Consider the following 26875-nt stretch of genomic DNA (forward strand, 5'->3'; position numbering starts at 1 on the left):
CCTTGTACCAACTCTCTCCACCTTATACCAACTTCTCTCCACCTTATACCAACTCTCCACACCTTATACCAACTCTCCACACCTTATACCAACTCTCCACCTTATACCAACTCTCTCCACACCTTATACCAACTCTCCACACCTTATACCAACTCTCCACACCTTATACCAACTCTCTCCACACCTTATACCAACTCTGTCCCCACCTTATACCAACTCTCTCCACACCTTATACCAACTCTCCACACCTTATACCAACTCTCCACACCGTATACCAACTCTCTCCACCTTATACCAACTCTCTCCACACCTTATACCAACTCTCTCTCCACCTTATACCAACTCTCTCCACCTTATACCAACTCTCTAACACACCTTATACCAACTCTCTCCACACCTGATACCATCTCTCTCCACCTTATACCAACTCTCCACAACTTGTACCAACTCTCTCCACACCTTATACCAACGCTCTCCACCTAATTCCAACTCTCTCCACACCGTATACCAACTCTCCACACCTTATACCAACTCTCTCCACACCTTATACCAACTCTCTCCACACCTTATACCAACTCTCTCAGCACCTTATACCAACTCTCTCGACACCTTATACCAACTACCTCCACACCTTATACCAACTCTCTCCACACCGTATACCAACTCTCTCCACCTGATACCAACTCTCTCCACCTTATACCAACTCTCTCCACCTGATACCAACTCTCTACACACCTTATACCAACTCTCTCCACACCTTATACCAACTCTATCCACACCTTATCCCAACTCTCTCACCACACCTTATACCAACTCTCTCCACCTTATATCAACTCTCTCCACACCTTATACCAACTCTCTCCACACCTTATACCAACTCTCTCCACACCAACTCTCTCCACCTTATACCAAATCTCTCCACACCGTATACCAACTCTCTCCACACCTTAAACCAACTCTCCACACCAACTCTCTCCACACCTTATACCAACTCTCTCCGCACATTATACCAACTCTCTCCACACCGTATACCAACTCTCTCCACACCTTATACCAACTCTCTCCACACCAACTCTCTCCACCTTATACCAACTCTCTCCACACCGTATACCAACTCTCTCCACACCTTATACCAACTCTCTCCACACCAACTCTCTCCCCACCTTATACCAACTCTCTCTCCACCTTATACCAACTCTCTCCACCTTATACCAACTCTCTCCACCTTATACCAACTCTCTCCCCACCTTATACCAACTCTCTCCACACCTGATACCAACTCTCTCCACCTTATACCAACTCTCCACACCTTATACCAACTCTCTCCACACCTTATACCAACGCTCTCCACCTCATACCAACTCTCTCTCCACCTTATACCAACTCTCCACACCGTATACCAACTCTCTCCACACATTATACCAACTCTCTCCACACCTTATACCAACTCTCTCCACACCTTATACAAACTCTCTCCACACCTTATACCAACTCTCTCCGCACCTTATACCAACTCTCTCCACACCTTATACCAACTCTCTCCACACCTTATACCAACTCTCTCCACACCGTATACCAACTCTCTCCACCTGATACCAACTCTCTCCACCTTATACCAACTCTCTCCACCTGATACCAACTCTCTACACACCTTATACCAACTCTCTCCACACCTTATACCAACTCTATCCACACCTTATCCCAACTCTCTCACCACACCTTATACCAACTCTCTCCACCTTATACCAACTCTCTCCACACCTTATACCAACTCTCTCCACACCAACTCTCTCCACACCTTATACCAACTGTCTCCACCTTATACCAACTCTCTCCACCTTATACCAACTCTCTCCACCTTATACCAACTCTCTCCACCTTATACAAACTCTCTCCACCTTATACCAACTCTCTCCACACCTTATACCAACTCTCTCCACCTTATACCAACTCTCTCCACACCTTATACCAACTCTCCACACCTTATACCAACTCTCCACACCTTATACCAACTCTCTCCACACCTTATACCAACTCTCCACACCTGATACCAACTCTCTCCACCTTATACAAACTCTCCACACCTTATACCAACTCTCTCCACACCTTATACCAACGCTCTCCACCTTATACCAACTCTCTCCACACCTTATACCAACAATCTCTCCACACCGTATACCAACTCTCTCCACACCTTATACCAACTCTCTCCACACCGTATACCAACTCTCTCCACCTTATACCAACTCTCTCCACACCGTATACCAACTCTCTCCACCTTATACCAACTCTCTCCACCTGATACCAACTCTCTCCACCTTGTACAAACTCTCTCCACACCTTATACCAACTTTCTCCACCTTATACCAACAATCTTTCCACCTTATACCAACTCTCCACACCTTATACCAACCTCTCCACACCGTATACCAACTCTCTCCACACCGTATACCAACTCTCTCCACCTTATACCAACTCTCTACCTTATACCAACTCACTCTCCACCTTATACCAACTCACTCTCCACCTTATACCAACTCACTCCCCACCTTATACCATCTCTCTCCACACCTTATACCAACTCTCTCCACACCTTATACCAACTCTCTCCACACCTTATACCAACTCTCTCCCCACCTTATACCAACTCTCTCCCCACCTTATACCAACTCTCTCCACACCTTATACCAACTCTCTCCACACCTTATACCAACTCTCTCCACACCTTATACCAACTCTATCCACCTTATACCAACTCTCTCCACCTTATACCAACTCTCTCCACCTTATACCAACTCTCTCCACCTTATACCAACTCTCTCCACCTTATACCAACTCTCCACACCTTATACCAACTCTCCACACCTTATACCAACTCTCTCCACACCTTATACCAACTCTCCACACCTTATACCAACTTCTCCACACCTTATACCAACTCTCTCCACACCTTATACCAACTCTCCACACCTGATACCAACTCTCTCCACCTTATACAAACTCTCCACACCTTATACCAACTCTCTCCACACCTTATACCAACGCTCTCCACCGTATACCAACTCTCTCCACACCTTATACCAACTCTCTCCACACCAACTCTCCACCTTATACCAACTCTCTCCACACCGTATACCAACTCTCTCACACCTTATACCAACTCTCTCCACACCAACTCTCTCCCCACCTTATACCAACTCTCTCCACCTTATACCAACTCTCTCCACCTTATACCAACTCTCTAACACACCTTATACCAACTCTCTCCACACCTGATACCATCTCTCTCCACCTTATACCAACTCTCCACAACTTGTACCAACTCTCTCCACACCTTATACCAACGCTCTCCACCTAATTCCAACTCTCTCCACACCGTATACCAACTCTCTCCACACCTTATACCAACTCTCTCCACACCTTATACCAACTCTCTCCACACCTTATACCAACTCTCTCAGCACCTTATACCAACTCTCTCGACACCTTATACCAACTACCTCCACACCTTATACCAACTCTCTCCACACCGTATACCAACTCTCTCCACCTGATACCAACTCTCTCCACCTTATACCAACTCTCTCCACCTGATACCAACTCTCTACACACCTTATACCAACTCTCTCCACACCTTATACCAACTCTATCCACACCTTATCCCAACTCTCTCACCACACCTTATACCAACTCTCTCCACCTTATATCAACTCTCTCCACACCTTATACCAACTCTCTCCACACCTTATACCAACTCTCTCCACACCAACTCTCTCCACCTTATACCAAATCTCTCCACACCGTATACCAACTCTCTCCACACCTTAAACCAACTCTCTCCACACCAACTCTCTCCACACCTTATACCAACTCTCTCCGCACATTATACCAACTCTCTCCACACCGTATACCAACTCTCTCCACACCTTATACCAACTCTCTCCACACCAACTCTCTCCACCTTATACCAACTCTCTCCACACCGTATACCAACTCTCTCCACACCTTATACCAACTCTCTCACACCAACTCTCTCCCCACCTTATACCAACTCTCTCTCCACCTTATACCAACTCTCTCTCCACCTTATACCAACTCTCTCCACCTTATACCAACTCTCTCCCCACCTTATACCAACTCTCTCCACACCTGATACCAACTCTCTCCACCTTATACCAACTCTCCACACCTTATACCAACTCTCTCCACACCTTATACCAACGCTCTCCACCTCATACCAACTCTCTCTCCACCTTATACCAACTCTCCACACCGTATACCAACTCTCTCCACACATTATACCAACTCTCTCCACACCTTATACCAACTCTCTCCACACCTTATACAAACTCTCTCCACACCTTATACCAACTCTCTCCGCACCTTATACCAACTCTCTCCACACCTTATACCAACTCTCTCCACACCTTATACCAACTCTCTCCACACCGTATACCAACTCTCTCCACCTGATACCAACTCTCTCCACCTTATACCAACTCTCTCCACCTGATACCAACTCTCTACACACCTTATACCAACTCTCTCCACACCTTATACCAACTCTATCCACACCTTATCCCAACTCTCTCACCACACCTTATACCAACTCTCTCCACCTTATACCAACTCTCTCCACACCTTATACCAACTCTCTCCACACCAACTCTCTCCACACCTTATACCAACTGTCTCCACCTTATACCAACTCTCTCCACCTTATACCAACTCTCTCCACCTTATACCAACTCTCCACCTTATACAAACTCTCTCCACCTTATACCAACTCTCTCCACACCTTATACCAACTCTCTCCACCTTATACCAACTCTCTCCACACCTTATACCAACTCTCCACACCTTATACCAACTCTCCACACCTTATACCAACTCTCTCCACACCTTATACCAACTCTCCACACCTGATACCAACTCTCTCCACCTTATACAAACTCTCCACACCTTATACCAACTCTCTCCACACCTTATACCAACGCTCTCCACCTTATACCAACTCTCTCCACACCTTATACCAACAATCTCTCCACACCGTATACCAACTCTCTCCACACCTTATACCAACTCTCTCCACACCGTATACCAACTCTCTCCACCTTATACCAACTCTCTCCACACCGTATACCAACTCTCTCCACCTTATACCAACTCTCTCCACCTGATACAAACTCTCTCCACCTTGTACAAACTCTCTCCACACCTTATACCAACTTTCTCCACCTTATACCAACAATCTTTCCACCTTATACCAACTCTCTCCACACCTTATACCAACTCTCTCCACACCGTATACCAACTCTCTCCACACCGTATACCAACTCTCTCCACCTTATACCAACTCTCTACCTTATACCAACTCACTCTCCACCTTATACCAACTCACTCTCCACCTTATACCAACTCACTCCCCACCTTATACCATCTCTCTCCACACCTTATACCAACTCTCTCCACACCTTATACCAACTCTCTCCACACCTTATACCAACTCTCTCCCCACCTTATACCAACTCTCTCCCCACCTTATACCAACTCTCTCCACACCTTATACCAACTCTCTCCACACCTTATACCAACTCTCTCCACACCTTATACCAACTCTATCCACCTTATACCAACTCTCTCTCACCTTATACCAACTCTCTCCACCTTATACCAACTCTCTCCACCTTATACCAACTCTCTCCACCTTATACCAACTCTCCACACCTTATACCAACTCTCTCCACACCTTATACCAACTCTCTCCACACCTTATACCAACTCTCCACACCTTATACCAACTCTCCACACCTTATACCAACTCTCTCCACACCTTATACCAACTCTCCACACCTGATACCAACTCTCTCCACCTTATACAAACTCTCCACACCTTATACCAACTCTCTCCACACCTTATACCAACGCTCTCCACCTTATACCAACTCTCTCCACACCTTATACCAACTCTCTCCACACCAACTCTCTCCACCTTATACCAACTCTCTCACACCGTATACCAACTCTCTCCACACCTTATACCAACTCTCTCCACACCAACTCTCTCCCCACCTTATACCAACCTCTCTCCACCTTATACCAACTCTCTCCACCTTGTACCAACTCTCTAACACACCTTATACCAACTCTCTCACACCTGATACCATCTCTCCACCTTATACCAACTCTCCACAACTTGTACCAACTCTCTCCACACCTTATACCAACGCTCTCCACCTAATTCCAACTCTCTCCACACCGTATACCAACTCTCTCCACACCTTATACCAACTCTCTCACACCTTATACCAACTCTCTCCACACCTTATACCAACTCTCTCAGCACCTTATACCAACTTCTCTCGACACCTTATACCAACTACCTCCACACCTTATACCAACTCTCTCCACACCGTATACCAACTCTCTCCACCTGATACCAACTCTCTCCACCTTATACCAACTCTCTCCACCTGATACCAACTCTCTACACACCTTATACCAACTCTCTCCACACCTTATACCAACTCTCTCCACACCTTATCCCAACTCTCTCACCACACCTTATACCAACTCTCTCCACCTTATATCAACTCTCTCCACACCTTATACCAACTCTCTCCACACCTTATACCAACTCTCTCCACACCAACTCTCTCCACCTTATACCAAATCTCTCCACACCGTATACCAACTCTCCACACCTTAAACCAACTCTCTCCACCACCAACTCTCTCCACACCTTATACCAACTCTCTCCGCACATTATACCAACTCTCTCCACACCGTATACCAACTCTCTCCACACCTTATACCAACTCTCTCCACCTTACCAACTCTCTCCACCTTATACCAACTCTCTCCACACCGTATACCAACTCTCTCCACACCTTATACCAACTCTCTCCACACCAACTCTCTCCCCACCTTATACCAACTCTCTCTCCACCTTATACCAACTCTCTCTCCACCTTATACCAACTCTCTCCACCTTATACCAACTCTCTCCCCACCTTATACCAACTCTCTCCACACCTGATACCAACTCTCTCCACCTTATACCAACTCTCCACACCTTATACCAACTCTCTCCACACCTTATACCAACGCTCTCCACCTCATACCAACTCTCTCCACCTTATACCAACTCTCCACACCGATACCAACTCTCTCCACACATTATACCAACTCTCTCCACACCTTATACCAACTCTCTACACACCTTATACAAACTCTCTCCACACCTTATACCAACTCTCTCCGCACCTTATACCAACTCTCTCCACACCTTATACCAACTCTCTCCACACCTTATACCAACTCTCTCCACACCGTATACCAACTCTCTCCACCTGATACCAACTCTCTCCACCTTATACCAACTCTCTCCACCTGATACCAACTCTCTACACACCTTATACCAACTCTCTCCACACCTTATACCAACTCTATCCACACCTTATCCCAACTCTCTCACCACACCTTATACCAACTTCTCTCCACCTTATACCAACTCTCTCCACACCTTATACCAACTCTCTCCACACCAACTCTCTCCACACCTTATACCAACTGTCTCCACCTTATACCAACTCTCTCCACCTTATACCAACTCTCTCCACCTTATACCAACTCTCTCCACCTTATACAAACTCTCTCCACCTTATACCAACTCTCTCCACACCTTATACCAACTCTCTCCACCTTATACCAACTCTCTCCACACCTTATACCAACTCTCCACACCTTATACCAACTCTCCACACCTTATACCAACTCTCTCCACACCTTATACCAACTCTCCACACCTGATACCAACTCTCTCCACCTTATACAAACTCTCCACACCTTATACCAACTCTCTCCACACCTTATACCAACGCTCTCCACCTTATACCAACTCTCTCCACACCTTATACCAACAATCTCTCCACACCGTATACCAACTCTCTCCACACCTTATACCAACTCTCTCCACACCGTATACCAACTCTCTCCACCTTATACCAACTCTCTCCACACCGTGATACCAACTCTCTCCACCTTATACCAACTCTCTCCACCTGATACCAACTCTCTCCACCTTGTCCAAACTCTCTCCACACCTTATACCAACTTTCTCCACCTTATACCAACAATCTTTCCACCTTATACCAACTCTCTCCACACCTTATACCAACTCTCTCCACACCGTATACCAACTCTCTCCACACCGTATACCAACTCTCTCCACCTTATACCAACTCTCCACCTTATACCAACTTCACTCTCCACCTTATACCAACTCACTCTCCACCTTATACCAACTCACTTCCCCACCTTATACCATCTCTCTCCACACCTTATACCAACTCTCTCCACACCTTATACCAACTCTCTCCACACCTTATACCAACTCTCTCCCCACCTTATACCAACTCTCTCCCCACCTTATACCAACTCTCTCCACACCTTATACCAACTCTCTCCACACCTTATACCAACTCTCTCCACACCTTATACCAACTCTATCCACCTTATACCAACTCTCTCCACCTTATACCAACTCTCTCCACCTTATACCAACTCTCTCCACCTTATACCAACTCTCTCCACCTTATACCAACTCTCCACACCTTATACCAACTCTCTCCACACCTTATACCAACTCTCTCCACACCTTATACCAACTCTCCACACCTTATACCAACTCTCCACACCTTATACCAACTCTCTCCACACCTTATACCAACTCTCCACACCTGATACCAACTCTCTCCACCTTATACAAACTCTCCACACCTTATACCAACTCTCTCCACACCTTATACCAACGCTCTCCACCTTATACCAACTCTCTCCACACCTTATACCAACAATCTCTCCACACCGTATACCAACTTCTCTCCACACCTTATACCAACTCTCTCCACACCGTATACCAACTCTCTCCACCTTATACCAACTCTCTCCACACCGTATACCAACTCTCTCCACCTTATACCAACTCTCTCCACCTGATACCAACTCTCTCCACCTTGTACAAACTCTCTCCACACCTTATACCAACTTTCTCCACCTTATACCAACAATCTTTCCACCTTATACCAACTCTCTCCACACCTTATACCAACTCTCTCCACACCGTATACCAACTCTCTCCACACCGTATACCAACTCTCTCCACCTTATACCAACTCTCTCCACCTTATACCAACTCTCTCCACCTTATACCAACTCTCCACCTTATACCAACTCACTCTCCACCTTATACCAACTCACTCTCCACCTTATACCAACTCACTCCCCACCTTATACCATCTCTCTCCACACCTTATACCAACTCTCTCCACACCTTATACCAACTCTCTCCACACCTTATACCAACTCTCTCCACCTTATAGCAACTCTCTCCACCTTATACCAACTCTCTCCACCTTATACCAACTCTCTCAACACCTTATACCAACTCTCTCCACACCTTATACCAACTCTCTCCACACCTGATACCAACTCTATCCACCTTATACCAACTCTCTCCACCTTATACCAACGCTCTCCACACCTTATACCAACAATCTCTCCACACCTTATACCAACTCTCCACACCTTATACCAACTCTCTCCACACCTTATACCAACTCTCCACACCTTATACCAACTCTCCACACTTTATACCAACTCTCCACACCTTATACCAACTCTCCACACCTTATACCAACTCTCCACACCTTATACCAACTCTCTCCACACCTTATACCAACTCTCCACACCTTATACCAACTCTTCACACCTTATACCAACTCTCTCCACACCTTATACCAACTCTCCACACCTGATACCAACTCTCTCCACCTTATACCAACTCTCTCCACACCTTATACCAACGCTCTCCACACCTTATACCAACAATCTCTCCACACCTTATACCAACAATCTCTCCACACCGTATACCAACTCTCTCCACAACGTATACCAACTCTCTCCACCTTATACCAACTCTCTCCACACCGTATACCAACTCTCTCCACCTTATACCAACTCTCTCCACCTGATACCAACTCTCTCCACCTTGTACAAACTCTCTCCACACCTTATACCAACTCTCTACACACCTTATACCAACTTTCTCCACCTTATACCAACAATCTTTCCACCTCATACCAACTCTCTCCACACCTTATACCAACACTCTCCACCTTATACCAACCTTCTCCACACCTTATACCAACTCTCCAACTTATACCAACTCTCCAACTTGTACCAACTCTCTCCACCTTGTACCAACTCTCTCCACCTTATACCAACTCTCTCCACCTTATACCAACTCTCTCCACCTTATACCAACTCACTCCCCACCTTATACCAACCTCTCCACACCTTATACCAACTCTTTCAACACCTTATACCAACTCTCTCCACACCTTATACCAACTCTCTCCACACCTTATACCAACTCTCTCCACCTTATACCAACTCTCTCCACACCTTATACCAACTCTCTCCCCACCTTATACCAACTCTCTCCACCGTATACCAACTCTCTCCACCTTATACCAACTCTCTCCACCTTATACCAACTCTCTTCCACCTTATACCAACTCTCTCCCCACCTTATACCAACCTCTCCACACCTTATACCAACTCTCCCACCTTATACCAACTCTCCACACCTTATACCAACTCCTCCACACCTTGTACCAACTCTCCACACCTTATACCAACTCTCTCCACACCTGATACCAACTCTCCACACCTTATACCAACTCTACACACCTTATACCAACTCTCTCCACACCTTATACCAACTCTCTACACCTGATACCAACTCTCTCCACCTTATACAAACTCTCCACACCTTATACCAACTCTCTCCACACCTTATACCAACGCTCTCCACCTTATACCAACTCTCTCCACACCTTATACCAACAATCTCTCCACACCGTATACCAACTCTCTCCACAACTTATACCAACTCTCTCCACCTTATACCAACTCTCTCCACCTTATACCAACTCTCTCCACCGTATACCAACTCTCTCCACCTTATACCAACTCTCTCCACCTGGTACAAACTCTCTCCACCTTGTACCAACTCTCTCCACACCTTATACCAACTTTCTCCACCTTATACCAACAATCTTTCCACCTTATACCAACTCTCTCCACACCTTATACCAACTCTCTCCACACCGTATACCAACTCTCTCCACACCTTATACCAACTCTCTCCACACCGTATACCAACTCTCTCCAACTTATACCAACTCTCTCCACCTTGTACCAACTCTCTCCACCTTGTACCAACTCACTCTCCACCTTATACCAACTACTCTCCACCTTATACCAAACTCACTCCCCACCTTATACCAACTCTCTACACCTTATACCAACTCTTTCCACACCTTATACCAACTCTCTCCACACCTTATACCAACTCTCTCCACCTTATACCAACTCTCTCCACACCTTATACCAACTCTCTCCACACCTTATACCAACTCTCTCCACACCTTATACCAACTCTCTCCGCACCTTATACCAACTCTATCCACCTTATACCAACTCTCTCCACCTTATACCAACTCTCTCCACCTTATACCAACTCTCTCCCACCTTATACCAACTCTCTCCCACCTTATACCAACTCTCACACCTTATACCAACTCCTCTCCACCTTATACCAACTCACTCCACACCTTGTACCAACTCTCCACACCTTATACCAACTCTCTCCACACCTTATACCAACTCTCTCCACACCTTATACCAACTCTCCACACCTTATACCAACTCTTCACACCTTATACCAACTCTCTCCACACCTTATACCAACTCTGTCTCCACCTTATACCAACTCGTCTCCACCTTATACCAACTCTCTCCACACCTTATACCAACTCTATCCACACCTTATACCAACTGTCTCCACACCTTATACCAACTCTCCACACCTTATACCAACTCTCCACACTTATACCAACTCTCTCCACCTTGTACCAACTCTCTCCACCTGATACCAACTCTCTCCACCTTATACCAACTCTCTCCACCTTATACCAACGCTCTCCACACCTTATACCAACAATCTCTCCACACCTTATACCAACTTCTCCACACCTTATACCAACTCTCTCCACACCTTATACCAACTCTCCACACCTTATACCAACTCTCTCCACACCGTATACCAACTCTCTCCACACCTTATACCAACTCTCTCCACCCCTTATACCAACTCTCCACACCTTATACCAACTCTCTCCACACCGTATACCAACTCTCTCCACCTTATACCAACTCTCTCCACACCTTATACCAACTCTCTCCACACCTTATACCAACTCTCTCCACACCTTATACCAACCTCTCCACACCTTATACCAACTCTCCACACCTTATACCAACTCTCTCCACACCGTATACCAACTCTCTCCACCTTATACCAACTCTCTCCACACCTTATACCAACTCTCTCCACCTTATACCAACTCTCTCCACCTGATACCAACTCTCCACACCTTATACCAACTCTCTACACACCTTATACCAACTTTCTCCACCTTATACCAACAATCTTTCCACCTCATACCAACTCTCCACACCTTATACCAACTCTCTCCACCTTATACAAACTCTCTCCACACCTTATACCAACTCTCCACACTTTATACCAACTCTCTCCACCTTGTACCAACTCTCTCCACACTTATACCAACTCTCCACACCTGATACCAACTCTCTCCACCTTATACCAACTCTCCACCTTATACCAACTCTTTCAACACCTTATACCAACTCTCTCCACACCTTATACCAACTCTCTCCACACCTTATACCAACAATCTCTCCACACCGTATACCAACTCTCTCCACACCTTATACCAACTCTCTCCACACCGTATACCAACTCTCTCCACCTTATACCAACTCTCTCCACACCGTATACCAACTCTCTCCACCTTATACCAACTCTCTCCACCTGATACCAACTCTCTCCACCTTGTACAAACTCTCTCCACACCTTATACCAACTTTCTCCACCTTATACCAACAATCTTTCCACCTTATACCAACTCTCTCCACACCTTATACCAACTCTCTCCACACCGTATACCAACTCTCTCCACACCGTATACCAACTCTCTCCACCTTATACCAACTCTCTCCACCTTATACCAACTCTCCACCTTATACCAACTCACTCTCCACCTTATACCAACTCACTCTCCACCTTATACCAACTCACTCTCCACCTTATACCAACTCACTCCCCACCTTATACCATCTCTCTCCACACCTTATACCAACTCTCTCCACACCTTATACCAACTCTCTCCACACCTTATACCAACTCTCTCCACCTTATAGCAACTCTCTCCACCTTATACCAACTCTCTCCACCTTATACCAACTCTCTCCACCTTATACCAACTCTCTCCACCTTATACCAACTCTCTCCACACCTGATACCAACTCTCTCCACCTTATACCAACTCTCTCCACCTTATACCAACGCTCTCCACACCTTATACCAACAATCTCTCCACACCTTATACCAACTCTCCACACCTTATACCAACTCTCTCCACACCTTATACCAACTCTCCACACCTTATACCAACTCTCCACACCTTATACCAACTCTCCACACCTTATACCAACTCTCTCCACCTTATACCAACTCTCTCCACACCTTATACCAACTCTCCACACCTTATACCAACTCTACACACCTTATACCAACTCTCTCCACACCTTATACCAACTCTCCACACCTGATACCAACTCTCTCCACCTTATACAAACTCTCCACACCTTATACCAACTCTCTCCACACCTTATACCAACGCTCTCCACCCCTTATACCAACAATCTCTCCACACCTTATACCAACAATCTCTCCACACCGTATACCAACTCTCTCCACAACTTATACCAACTCTCTCCACCTTATACCAACTCTCTCCACACCGTATACCAACTCTCTCCACCTTATACCGACTCTCTCCACCTGATACCAACTCTCTCCACCTTGTACAAACTCTCTCCACACCTTATACCAACTCTCTACACACCTTATACCAACTTTCTCCACCTTATACCAACAATCTTTCCACCTCATACCAACTCTCTCCACACCTTATACCAACACTCTCCACCTTATACCAACTCTCTCCACACCTTATACCAACTCTCCAACTTATACCAACTCTCTCCAACTTGTACCAACTCTCTCCACCTTGTACCAACTCTCTCCACCTTGTACCAACTCTCTCCACCTTACACCAACTCTCTCCACCGTATACAAACTCACTCCCCACCTTATACCAACTCTCCACCTTATACCAACTCTTTCAACACCTTATACCAACTCTCTCCACACCTTATACCAACTCTCTCCACACCTTATATCAACTCTCTCCACACCTTATACCAAATCTCTCCACACCTTATACCAACTCTCTCCACACCGTATACCAACTCTCTCCGCACCGTATACCAACTCTCTCCACCTTATACCAACTCTCTCCACCTTATACCAACTCTCTCTCCACCTTATACCAACTCTCTTCCCACCTTATACCAACTCTCTTCCCACCTTATACCAACTCTCCACCTTATACCAACTCACTCTCCACCTTATACCAACTCACTCCCCACCTTGTACCAACTCTCTCCACACCTTATACCAACTCTCTCTCCACCTTATAACAACTCTCTTCCCACCTTATACCAACTCTCTCCACACCTTATACCAACTCTCTCCACACCTTATACCAACTCTCTCCACACCTTATACCAACTCTGTCTCCACCTTATACCAACTCTGTCTCCACCTTATACCAACTCTCCACACCTTATACCAACTCTATACATACCTTATACCAACTGTCTCCACACCTTATACCAACTCTAGACACCTTATACCAACTCTCCAACTTATACCAACTCTCTCCACCTTGTACCAACTCTCTCCACCTGATACCAACTCTCTCCACCTTATACCAACTCTCTCCACCTTATACCAACGCTCTCCACACCTTATACCAACAATCTCTCCACACCTTATACCAACTCTCCACACCTTATACCAACTCTCTCCACCCCTTATACCAACTCTCCACACCTTATACCAACTCTCCACACCTTATACCAACTCTCCACACCTTATACCAACTCTCTCCACCCCTTATACCAACTCTCCACACCTTATACCAACTCTCTCCACACCGTATACCAACTCTCTCCACCTTATACCAACTCTCTCCACACCTTATACCAACTCTCTCCACCCCTTATACCAACTCTCCACACCTTATACCAACTCTCCACACCTTATACCAACTCTCCACACCTTATACCAACTCTCTCCACACCGTATACCAACTCTCTCCACCTTATACCAACTCTCTCCACACCGTATACCAACTCTCTCCACCTTATACCAACTCTCTCCACCTGATACCAACTCTCCACACCTTATACCAACTCTCTACACACCTTATGCCAACTTTCTCCACCTTATACCAACAATCTTTCCACCTCATACCAACTCTCTCCACACCTTATACCAACACTCTCCACCTTATACAAACTCTCTCCACACCTTATACCAACTCTCCAACTTATACCAACTCTCTCCACCTTGTACCAACTCTCTCCACCTTGTACCAACTCTCTCCACCTTACACCAACTCTCTCCACCGTATACAAACTCACTCCCCACCTTATACCAACTCTCCACCTTATACCAACTCTTTCAACACCTTATACCAACTCTCTCCACACCTTATACCAACTCTCTCCACACCTTATACCAAATCTCTCCACACCTTATACCAACTCTCTCCACACCGTATACCAACTCTCTCCGCACCGTATACCAACTCTCTCCACCTTATACCAACTCTCTCTCCACCTTATACCAACTCTCTTCCCACCTTATACCAACTCTCCACCTTATACCAACTCTCCACCTTATACCAACTCACTCTCCACCTTATACCAACTCACTCCCCACCTTATACCAACTCTCTCCACACCTTATACCAACTCTCTCTCCACCTTATAACAACTCTCTTCCCACCTTATACCAACTCTCTCCACACCTTATACCAACTCTCTCCACACCTTATACCAACTCTCTCTCCACCTTATACCAACTCTCTCTCCACCTTATACCAACTCTCCACACCTTATACCAACTCTATACATACCTTATACCAACTGTCTCCACACCTTATACCAACACTCTCCACCTTATACTAACTCTCTCCACACCTTATACCAACACTCTCCACCTTATACCAACTCTCTCCACACCTTATACCAACTCTAGACACCTTATACCAACTCTCCAACTTATACCAACTCTCTCCACCTTGTACCAACTCTCTCCACCTTGTACCAACTCTCTCCACCTTGTACCAACTCTCTCCACCTTGTACCAACTCAATCCACCGTATACAAACTCACTCCCCACCTTATACCAACTCTCCACCTGATACCAACTCTCCACCTTATACCAACTCACTCTCCACCTTATACCAACTCACTCCCCACCTTATACCAACTCTCTCGACACCTTATACAAACTCTCTCTCCACCTTATAACAACTCTCTCCCCACCTTATACCAACTCTCTCCACACCTTATACCAACTCTCCACACCTAATACCAACTCTCCCCACCTTATACCAACTCTCCACACCTTATACCAACTCTCTCTCCACTTTATACCAACTCTCTCCCCACCTTATACCAACTCTCTCCACACCTTATACCAACTCTCTCCACACCTTATACCAACTCTCTCTCCACCTTATACCAACTCTCTGTCCACCTTATACCAACTCTCCACACCTTATACTAACTCTCTCCACACCTTATACCAACTCTAGACACCTTATACCAACTCTCCACCTTATACCAACTCTCTCCAACTTGTACCAACTCTCTCCACCTTGTACCAACTCTCTCCACCTTGTACCAACTCTCTCCACCTTACACCAACTCTCTCCACCGTATACAAACTCACTCCCCACCTTATACCAACTATCCACCTTATACCAACTCTCTCCACACCTTATACCAACTCTCTCCACACCTTATACCAACTCTCTCCACACCTTATACCAAATCTCTCCACACCGTATACCAACTCTCTCCACACCGTATACCAACTCTCTCCACCTTGTACCAACTCTCTCCACCTTATACCAACTCTCTCTCCACCTTATACCAACAACCTCCCCACCTTATACCAACTCTCCACCTTATACCAACTCTCCACCTTATACCAACTCACTCTCCACCTTATACCAACTCACTCCCCACCTTATACCAACTCTCTCCACACCTTATACCAACTCTCTCTCCACCTTATAACAACTCTGTCCCCACCTTATACCAACTCTCTCCACACCTTATACCAACTCTCCACACCTAATACCAACTCTCCTCACCTTATACCAACTCTCCACACCTTATACCAACTCTCTCTCCACACCTTATACCAACTCTCCACACCTTATACCAACTCTCTCCACACCTTATACCAACTCTCTCCACACCTTATACCAACTCTCTCCACACCTTATACTAACTCTCTCCAACTTATACCAACTCTCTCTCCACCTTATACCAACTCTCCACACCTTATACCAACTCTATACACACCTTATACCAACTCTCTCCACACCTTATACCAACACTCTCCACCTTATATACCAACTCTCTCCACACCTTATACCAACACTCTCCAACTTATACCAACTCTCTCCAACTTGTACCAACTCTCTCCACCTTGTACCAACTCTCTCCACCTTGTACCAACTCTCTCCACCTTACACCAACTCTCTCCACCGTATACAAACTCACTCCCCACCTTATACCAACTCTCCACCTTATACCAACTCTCTCCACACCTTTACCAACTCTCCACCTTATACCAACTCACTCTCCACCTTATACCAACTCTCTCCACCTTATACCAACTCTCTCCACACCTTATACCAACTCTCTCCACACCTTATACCAACTCTCTCCACACCTTATACCAACTCTCTCCACACCTTATACCAACTCTCTCCACACCTTATACCAAATCTCTCCACACCTTATACCAACTCTCTCCACACCTTATACCAACTCTCTCCAACTTATACCAACTCTCTCTCCACCTTATACAAACTCTCCACACCTTATACCAACTCTATACACACCTTATACCAACTCTCTCCACACCTTATACCAACACTCTCCACCTTATACCAACTCTCTCCACACCTTATACCAACAATCTCCAACTTATACCAACTCTCTCAAACTTGTACCAACTCTCTCCACCTTGTACCAACTCTCTCCACCTTGTACCAACTCTCTCCACCTTACACCAACTCTCTCCACCGTATACAAACTCACTCCCCACCTTATACCAACTCTCCACCTTATACCAACTCTCTCCACACCTTTACCAACTCTCCACCTTATACCAACTCACTCTCCAACTTATACCAACTCTCTCCACCTTATACCAACTCTCTCCACACCTTATACCAACTCTCTCCACACCTTATACCAACTCTCTCCACACCTTATACCAACTCTCTCCACAACTTATACCAACTCTCTCCACACCTTATACCAACTCTCTCCACACCTTATACCAAATCTCTCCACACCTTATACCAACTCTCTCCACACCGTATACCAACTCTCTCCACCTTGTACAAACTCTCTCCACCTTATACCAACTCTCTCTCCACCTTATACCAACTCTCTCCCCACCTTATACCAACTCTCCACCCTATACCAACTCTCCACCTTATACAAACTCACTCTCCACCTTATACCAATTCACTCCCCACCTTATACCAACTCTCTCCACACCTTATACCAACTCTCTCTCCACCTTATACCAACTCTCTCTCCACCTTATAACAACTCTCTCCCCACCTTATACCAACTCTCTCCACACCTTATACCAACTCTCCCCACCTTATACCAACTCTCCCCACCTTATACCAACTCTCCACACCTTATACCAACTCTCTCTCCACTTTATACCAACTCTCCACACCTTATACCAACTCTCTCCACACCTTATACCAACTCTCCACACCTTCTACCAACTCTCCACACCTTCTACCAACTCTCTCCACACCTTATACCAACTCTCTCCACACCTTATACCAACTCTCCACACCTGATACCAACTCTCCACACCTGATACCAACTCTCTCCCCACCTTATACCAACTCTCTCCACACCTTATACCAACTCTCTCCACACCTTATACCAACTCTCTCCACACCTTATACCAACTCTCTCTCCACCTTATACCAACTCTCTCTCCACCTTATACCAACTCTCCACACCTTATACCAACTCTATACACACCTTATACCAACACATTTCCACCTTATACCAACTCTTTCCACACCTTATACCAACACTCTCCACCTTATACCAACTCTCTCCACACCTTATACCAACTCTAGACACCTTATACCAACTCTCCAACTTATACCAACTCTCTCCACCTTGTACCAACTCTCTCCACCTTGTACCAACTCTCTCCACCTTGTACCAACTCTCTCCACCTTATACCAACTCTCTCTCCACCTTATACCAACTCTCTCCCCACCGTATACCAACTCTCCACCTTATACCAACTCTCCACCTTATACCAACTCACTCTCCACCTTATACCAACTCACTCCCCACCTTATACCAACTCTCTCCACACCTTATACCAACTCTCTGTCCACCGTATAACAACTCTCTCCCCACCTTATACCAACTCTCTCCACACCTTATACCAACTCTCCACACCTAATACCAACTCTCCTCACCTTATACCAACTCTCCACACCTTATACCAACTCTCTCTCCACTTTATACCAACTCTCCACACCTTATACCAACTCTCTCCACACCTTATACCAACTCTCTCCACACCTTATACCAACTCTCTCCACACCTTATACCAACTCTCTCCAACTTATACCTACTCTCTCCAACTTATACCAACTCTCTCTCCACACCTTATACCAACGCTATACACACCTTATACCAACTCTCCACACCTTATACCAACTCTCTCCACACCTTATACCAACACTCTCCACCTTATACCAACTCTCTCCACACCTTATACCAACTCTCTCCACCTTGTACCAACTCTCTCCACCTTGTACCAACTCTCTCCACCTTGTACCAACTCTCTCCACCTTACACCAACTCTCTCCACCGGATACAAACTCACTCCCCACCTTATACCAACACTCCACCTTATACCAACTCTCTCCACACCTTTACCAACTCTCCACCTTATACCAACTCACTCTCCACCTTATACCAACTCTCTCCACCTTATACCAACTCTCTCCACACCTTATACCAACTCTCTCCACACCTTATACCAGCTCTCTCCACACCTTATACCAAATCTCTCCACACCTTATACCAACTCTCTCCACACCGTATACCAACTCTCTCCACCTTGTACAAACTCTCTCCACCTTATACCAACTCTCTCTCCACCTTATACCAACTCTCTCCCCACCTTATATCAACTCTCCACCTTATACCAACTCTCTCCACACCTTTACCAACTCTCCACCTTATACCAACTCACTCTCCACCTTATACCAACTCTCTCCACCTTATACCAACTCTCTCCACCTCATACCAACTCTCGCCACACCTTATACCAACTCTAGACACCTTATACCAACTCTCTCCACCTTGTACCAACTCTCTCCACCTTGTACCAACTCTCTCCACCTTGTACCAACTCTCTCCACCTTGTACCAACTCTCTCCACCTTGTACAAACTCTCTCCACCTTACACCAACTCTCTCCACCTTATACCAACTCACTCCCCACCTTATACCAACTCTCCACCTTATACCAACTCTCTCCACACCTTATACCAACTCTCTCCACACCTTATACCAACTCTCTCCACCTTATACCAGCTCACTCCCCACCTTATACCAACTCTCCACCTTATACCAATTCTCTCCACCTTAAACCAACTCTCTCCCCACCTTATAACAACTCTCTCCACACCTTATACCAACTCTCTCTCCACCTTATACCAACTCTCTCCCTACCTTATACCAACTCTCTCCACACCTTATACCAACTCTCCACACCTTATACCAACTCTCCACACACCTTATACCAACTCTCTCCACACCTTATACCTACTCTCTCCACACCTTATACCAACTCTCTCCCCACCTTATACCAACTCTCTCTCCACCTTATACCAACTCTCCACACCGTATACCAACTCTCTCCACACCTTATACCAACTCTCTCCACACCTTATACCAACTCTCTCCACACCTTATACCAACTCTCTCTAAACCTTATACCAACTCTCTACACACCTTATACCAACTCTCTCCACACCTTATACCATCTCTCTCCACACCTTATACCAACTCTCTCCACCTTGTACCAACTGTCTCTCCACCTTATACCAACTCTCTCTCCTTACGTTATACCAACTCTCTCCCCACCTTATACCAACTCTACACACCTTATACCAACACTCTCCAACTTGTACCAACTCTCTCCACCTTGTACCAACTCTCTCCACCTTGTACCAACTCTCTCCACCTTGTACCAACTCTCTCCACCTTACACCAACTCTCTCCACCTTATACCAACTCTCTCCACACCTTATACCAAATCTCTCCACACCTTATACCAACTCTCTCCACACCGTATACCAACTCTCTCCACCTTGTACAAACTCTCTCCACCTTATACCAACTCTCTCTCCACCTTATACCAACTCTCTCCCCACCTTATATCAACTCTCCACCTTATACCAACTCTCTCCACACCTTTACCAACTCTCCACCTTATACCAACTCACTCTCCACCTTATACCAACTCTCTCCACCTTATACCAACTCTCTCCACCTCATACCAACTCTCTCCACCTCATACCAACTCTCTCCACACCTTATACCAACTCTAGACACCTTATACCAACTCTCTCCACCTTGTACCAACTCTCTCCACCTTGTACCAACTCTCTCCACCTTGTACCAACTCTCTCCACCTTGTACAAACTCTCTCCACCTTACACCAACTCTCTCCACCTTATACCAACTCACTCCCCACCTTATACCAACTCTCCACCTTATACCAACTCTCTCCACACCTTATACCAACTCTCTCCACACCTTATACCAACTCTCTCCACCTTATACCAGCTCACTCCCCACCTTATACCAACTCTCCACCTTATACCAATTCTCTCCACCTTAAACCAACTCTCTCCCCACCTTATAACAACTCTCTCCACACCTTATACCAACTCTCTCTCCACCTTATACCAACTCTCTCCCTACCTTATACCAACTCTCTCCACACCTTATACCAACTCTCCACACCTTATACCAACTCTCCACACACCTTATACCAACTCTCTCCACACCTTATACCTACTCTCTCCACACCTTATACCAACTCTCTCCCCACCTTATACCAACTCTCTCTCCACCTTATACCAACTCTCCACACCGTATACCAACTCTCTCCACACCTTATACCAACTCTCTCCACACCTTATACCAACTCTCTCCACACCTTATACCAACTCTCTCTCCACCTTATACCAACTCTCTACACACCTTATACCAACTCTCTCCACACCTTATACCATCTCTCTCCACACCTTATACCAACTCTCTCCACCTTGTACCAACTCTCTCTCCACCTTATACCAACTCTCTCTCCACACGTTATACCAACTCTCTCCCCACCTTATACCAACTCTACACACCTTATACCAACACTCTCCAACTTGTACCAACTCTCTCCACCTTGTACCAACTCTCTCCACCTTGTACCAACTCTCTCCACCTTGTACCAACTCTCTCCACCTTACACCAACTCTCTCCACCTTATACCAACTCACTCCCCACCTTAAACCAACTCTCTCCACACCTTATACCAACTCTCTCCACACCTTATACCAACTCTCTCCACCTTATACCAACTCTCTCCCCACCGTATACCAACTCTCTCCACACCTTATACCAACTCTCCACACCTTATACCAACTCTCTCTCCACCTTATACCAACTCTCTACACCTTATACCAACTCTCTACACACCTTATACCAACTCTCTCCACCTTATACCAACAATCTCTCCACCTTATACCAACTCTCTCCACCTTATGCCAACTCTCTCCACACCTTATACCAACTCTCTCCACACCTTATACCAACTCTCTCCACACCTTATACCAACTCTCTCCACACCTTATACCAACTCTCTCCACCTTATACCAACTCTAACTCCACCTCATACCAACTCTCTCCACACCTTATACCAACTCTCTCCACCTTATACCAACTCTCTCCACACCTTATACCAACTCTCTCCACACCTTATACCAACTCTCTCCACCTTATACCAACTCTCTCCACACCTTATACCAACTCTCTCCACACCTTATACCAACTCTCTCCACACCTTATACCAACTCTCTCCACACCTTATACCAACTCTCTCTCCACTTTATACCAACTCTCCACCTTATACCAACTCTCTCCACCTTATACCAACTGTCTCCACCTTATACCAACTCTCCACACCTTATACCAACTCTCTCCACACCTTTCTACAATTTGTGCGCGCCAGCACATTGTTTTTAAAATTTTTCCGTACAGATTGTTTAGTGTGTCTTCTATCTTCTAGACTCTCTGTCAGGAAAAGGACTCTCTCTACGCCAGTAAAACCACACTGACCGGACACCCGGGAGCCAACGGGGCCAATGGGAAAGGGACCAGAGGGGTCAATCCAGACCTCCATGTGCCCCAACCCACAGACTCTCCTGGAGGTCTACACTACAAACCCCCACCCATAGGCCCCCCTAACAGTGATCATGTACCCCTCCAGCACTCCAGCCTGGACACCACCACGACCGGGATAGAGGAGTAGGGAACGGGGGAGGTAGGGAGGAGGAGAAGTAAACGGGAACAGAGAGGGTGACATCAGGGGTGACATCAGGGATGACATCAGGGGTGACATCAGGGGTTGACAACACAGGTGACATCAGGGGTGACATCACGGGTGAGACATGGTGACATCATGGAGAGAAAGGGTGACAGTTTCCAACCAGGAGAACACCTATAAATCAGTTTCCAACCAGGAGAACACCTGTAAATCAGTTTCCAACCAGGAGAACACCTATAAATCAGTTTCCAACCAGAACACCTGTCACCTTACCTATATTTCAGCACAACTGAACAGGACATTTGATTCAGGAAATCTTTTCAATCACGTGATGTTGTTGTTGATTTAATTTATGTTAACTCTAAGACTGAAAAATACATGGGAGGTGCCATCATGCCATCATTCTCATATCATTCTCATAGGCTTCAGGAATAGAAGTCATTGAATGCAACAACCATGTCTCTGTCACTAACAAACACAGTAATGGACGGGCATCTCTCACATTCACTGGAAATGCATTCTGGGAAATTTGCAAATACAGATCTAAATGTGTTCATGTGTTTTTAAAAAAAGGTTAAACATGTTCTGGTGTTTACTATCTTGTTATGAGCTGAACGCTGTTCAAATCAAATCAAAATGTTTTTGGTCACATAGACATGGTTAGCAGAGGTTAATGTGAGTGTAGCGAATTGCTTGTGCTTCTAGTTCCGACAGTGCAGTAAATATCTAACAAGTAATATCTAACAAATTCCCCAACAACTACCTAATACCAATCTAAAGGGGTGAATGAGAATATGTACATATAAATATATGGATGAGCGATGGCCGAGCGGCATAGGCAAGGTGCAATAGATGGTATAAAATACAGTATATACATGTGATATGAGTAATGTAAGATAGGTAAACATTATTAAAGTGGCATTGTTTAAAGTGACTAGTAATCTATTTATTAAAGTGGCCAGTGATTGGGTCTCAGCATAGGCAGCAGTCTCTCTGAGTTAGTGATGGCTGTTTAACAGTCTGATGGCCTTGAGATAGAAGCTGTTTTTCAGTCTCTCGGTCCCAGCTTTGATGCACCTGTACTGACCTCGCCTTCTGGATGATAGCGGGGTGAACAGGCAGTGGCTCGGGTGGTTGTTGTCCTTGATGATCTTTTTGGCCTTCCTGTGACATCAGGTGGTGTAGGTGTCCTGTAGGGCAGGTAGTTTGCTCCCGGTGATGTGTTGTGCAGACCTCACTACCCTCTGGAGAGCCTTACGGTTGTGGGCAGAGCAGTTGCCGTACCAGGCGGTGATACAGCCCGACAGGATGCTCTCGATTGTGCATCTGTAAAAGTTTGTCAGGGTTTTGGGTGACAGGCCAAATTTCTTCAGCCTCCTGAGGTTGAAGAAATTTTTGATCTGAACACAGTTGTTACGATTTAAACACTGTTGTTATGATTTAAACACTGTGACATGTTTTTGTTGAACTTCTAAATGCCTTGAAGAGTTTAAAAAGTGTTCCAGAAAAGTGTTTAGCTATGTGTTCAGATCATAAACACTTGGTTTAACTGTGTAGAGAGTAGGGGAGTATGGGTTAGTAGGGAGGGGGACAAAGAAGGGAAGGGGAGACAATGAGGAGGGGGAGACAGGAGAGAGAAGGGGGAGAGAGGCCAGCATCAAAGGACGACAGCCAGTGGAGGAAGAGGTGGAGGCGGATTCGGAGCTTGGGAATTGTGTCTTAACGTCCTAGTAAGACAAAAGCCGGAGTGAGAATGAATGACGTGGTCATGAAGTGGCAGGGAGGGTGGGAGGGGCGCAGGAAAATAATGGGCAACTAAGGACTCTAGAACCTGGACCAATGGCATGCTACGGAATCCTATCTGACTGGCTGATTGTCCCCAGAGCCCAGGAGGGACACAATGGAGACTTTGTTTGTTTTGCTTTCTGTGAATGTAACGCTGTATTTTTAAACTCTGGAATTATTTTTAAAAAAACAATGTAGAATAAAATCCAAACAAGTTTATAATAGAGAGATTGAGGCCCAGGATATGACACAGTGGGTGGAGACAGAGGAATAATGTTTATCCAATACTCAAACCTTATTTTTGCCTGGCTACCCAAACTCCTTGTTCTGGCCAAGCGCTACAGAATGAGTCTGGATCTGAGTACCTCCCCGATGATTTCAAGAATGTAAATGGGGTGGCAGGTAGACTAGCGGTTAAGAACATTGGACCAGTAACCAAAAGGTTGCTGGTTTGAATATCAGAGCTGACTAGGCGAAGAATATTGAGCAAGGCACTTAACCCTGATTGCTAATGTAAAATAATTCAGCTTGGTTCGTCAGGTAAACCCTATCCACTGCCAAGGCAGCAGCTACTCTTCCTGGGGTTTATTATGGATCCCTATTAGTTCCTGCCAAGGCAGCAGCTACTCTTCCTGGGGTTTATTATGGATCCCCATTAGTTCCTGCCAAGGCAGCAGCTACTCTTCCTGGGGTTTATTATGGATCCCCATTAGTTCCTGCCAAGGCAGCAGCTACTCTTCCTGGGGTTTATTATGGATCCCCATTAGTTCCTGCCAAGGCAGCAGCTACTCTTCCTGGGGTTTATTATGGATCCCCATTAGTTCCTGCCAAGGCAGCAGCTACTCTTCCTGGGCTTTATTATGGATCCCCATTAGTTCCTGCCAAGGCAGCAGCTACTCTTCCTGGGGTTTATTATGGATCCCCATTAGTTCCTGCCAAGGCAGCAGCTACTCTTCCTGGGGTTTATTATGGATCCCCATTAGTTCCTGCCAAGGCAGCAGCTACTCTTCCTGGGGTTTATTATGGATCCCCATTAGTTCCTGCCAAGGCAGCAGCTACTCTTCCTGGGGTTTATTATGGATCCCCATTAGTTCCTGCCAAGGCAGCAGCT

General features: G+C 45.8%; 1 protein-coding gene across 8 annotated transcripts in view; it reads left to right on the forward strand.

The window, feature by feature from the left end:
* LOC106604036 (B-cell receptor CD22) overlaps window positions 1-24562 on the forward strand; it is a 72484-nt gene extending 47922 nt beyond the window's left edge. For 7 of the 8 annotated variants that reach the window (XM_045717467.1, XM_045717468.1, XM_045717466.1 and 4 more), the window contains one exon: window positions 23722-24562. In XM_045717467.1, the coding sequence (XP_045573423.1) occupies window positions 23722-23964 (243 nt within the window). In that variant the 3' untranslated portion in view covers window positions 23965-24562. The remainder of the gene's footprint in view (window positions 1-23721) is intronic. The other variant, XR_006769703.1, reaches the window with a different exon arrangement.
* Window positions 24563-26875: the final 2313 nt, after the last annotated feature.

Source organism: Salmo salar, chromosome ssa04, assembly GCF_905237065.1.
Source record: "Salmo salar chromosome ssa04, Ssal_v3.1, whole genome shotgun sequence".
Classification (NCBI taxonomy): domain Eukaryota; kingdom Metazoa; phylum Chordata; class Actinopteri; order Salmoniformes; family Salmonidae; genus Salmo; species Salmo salar.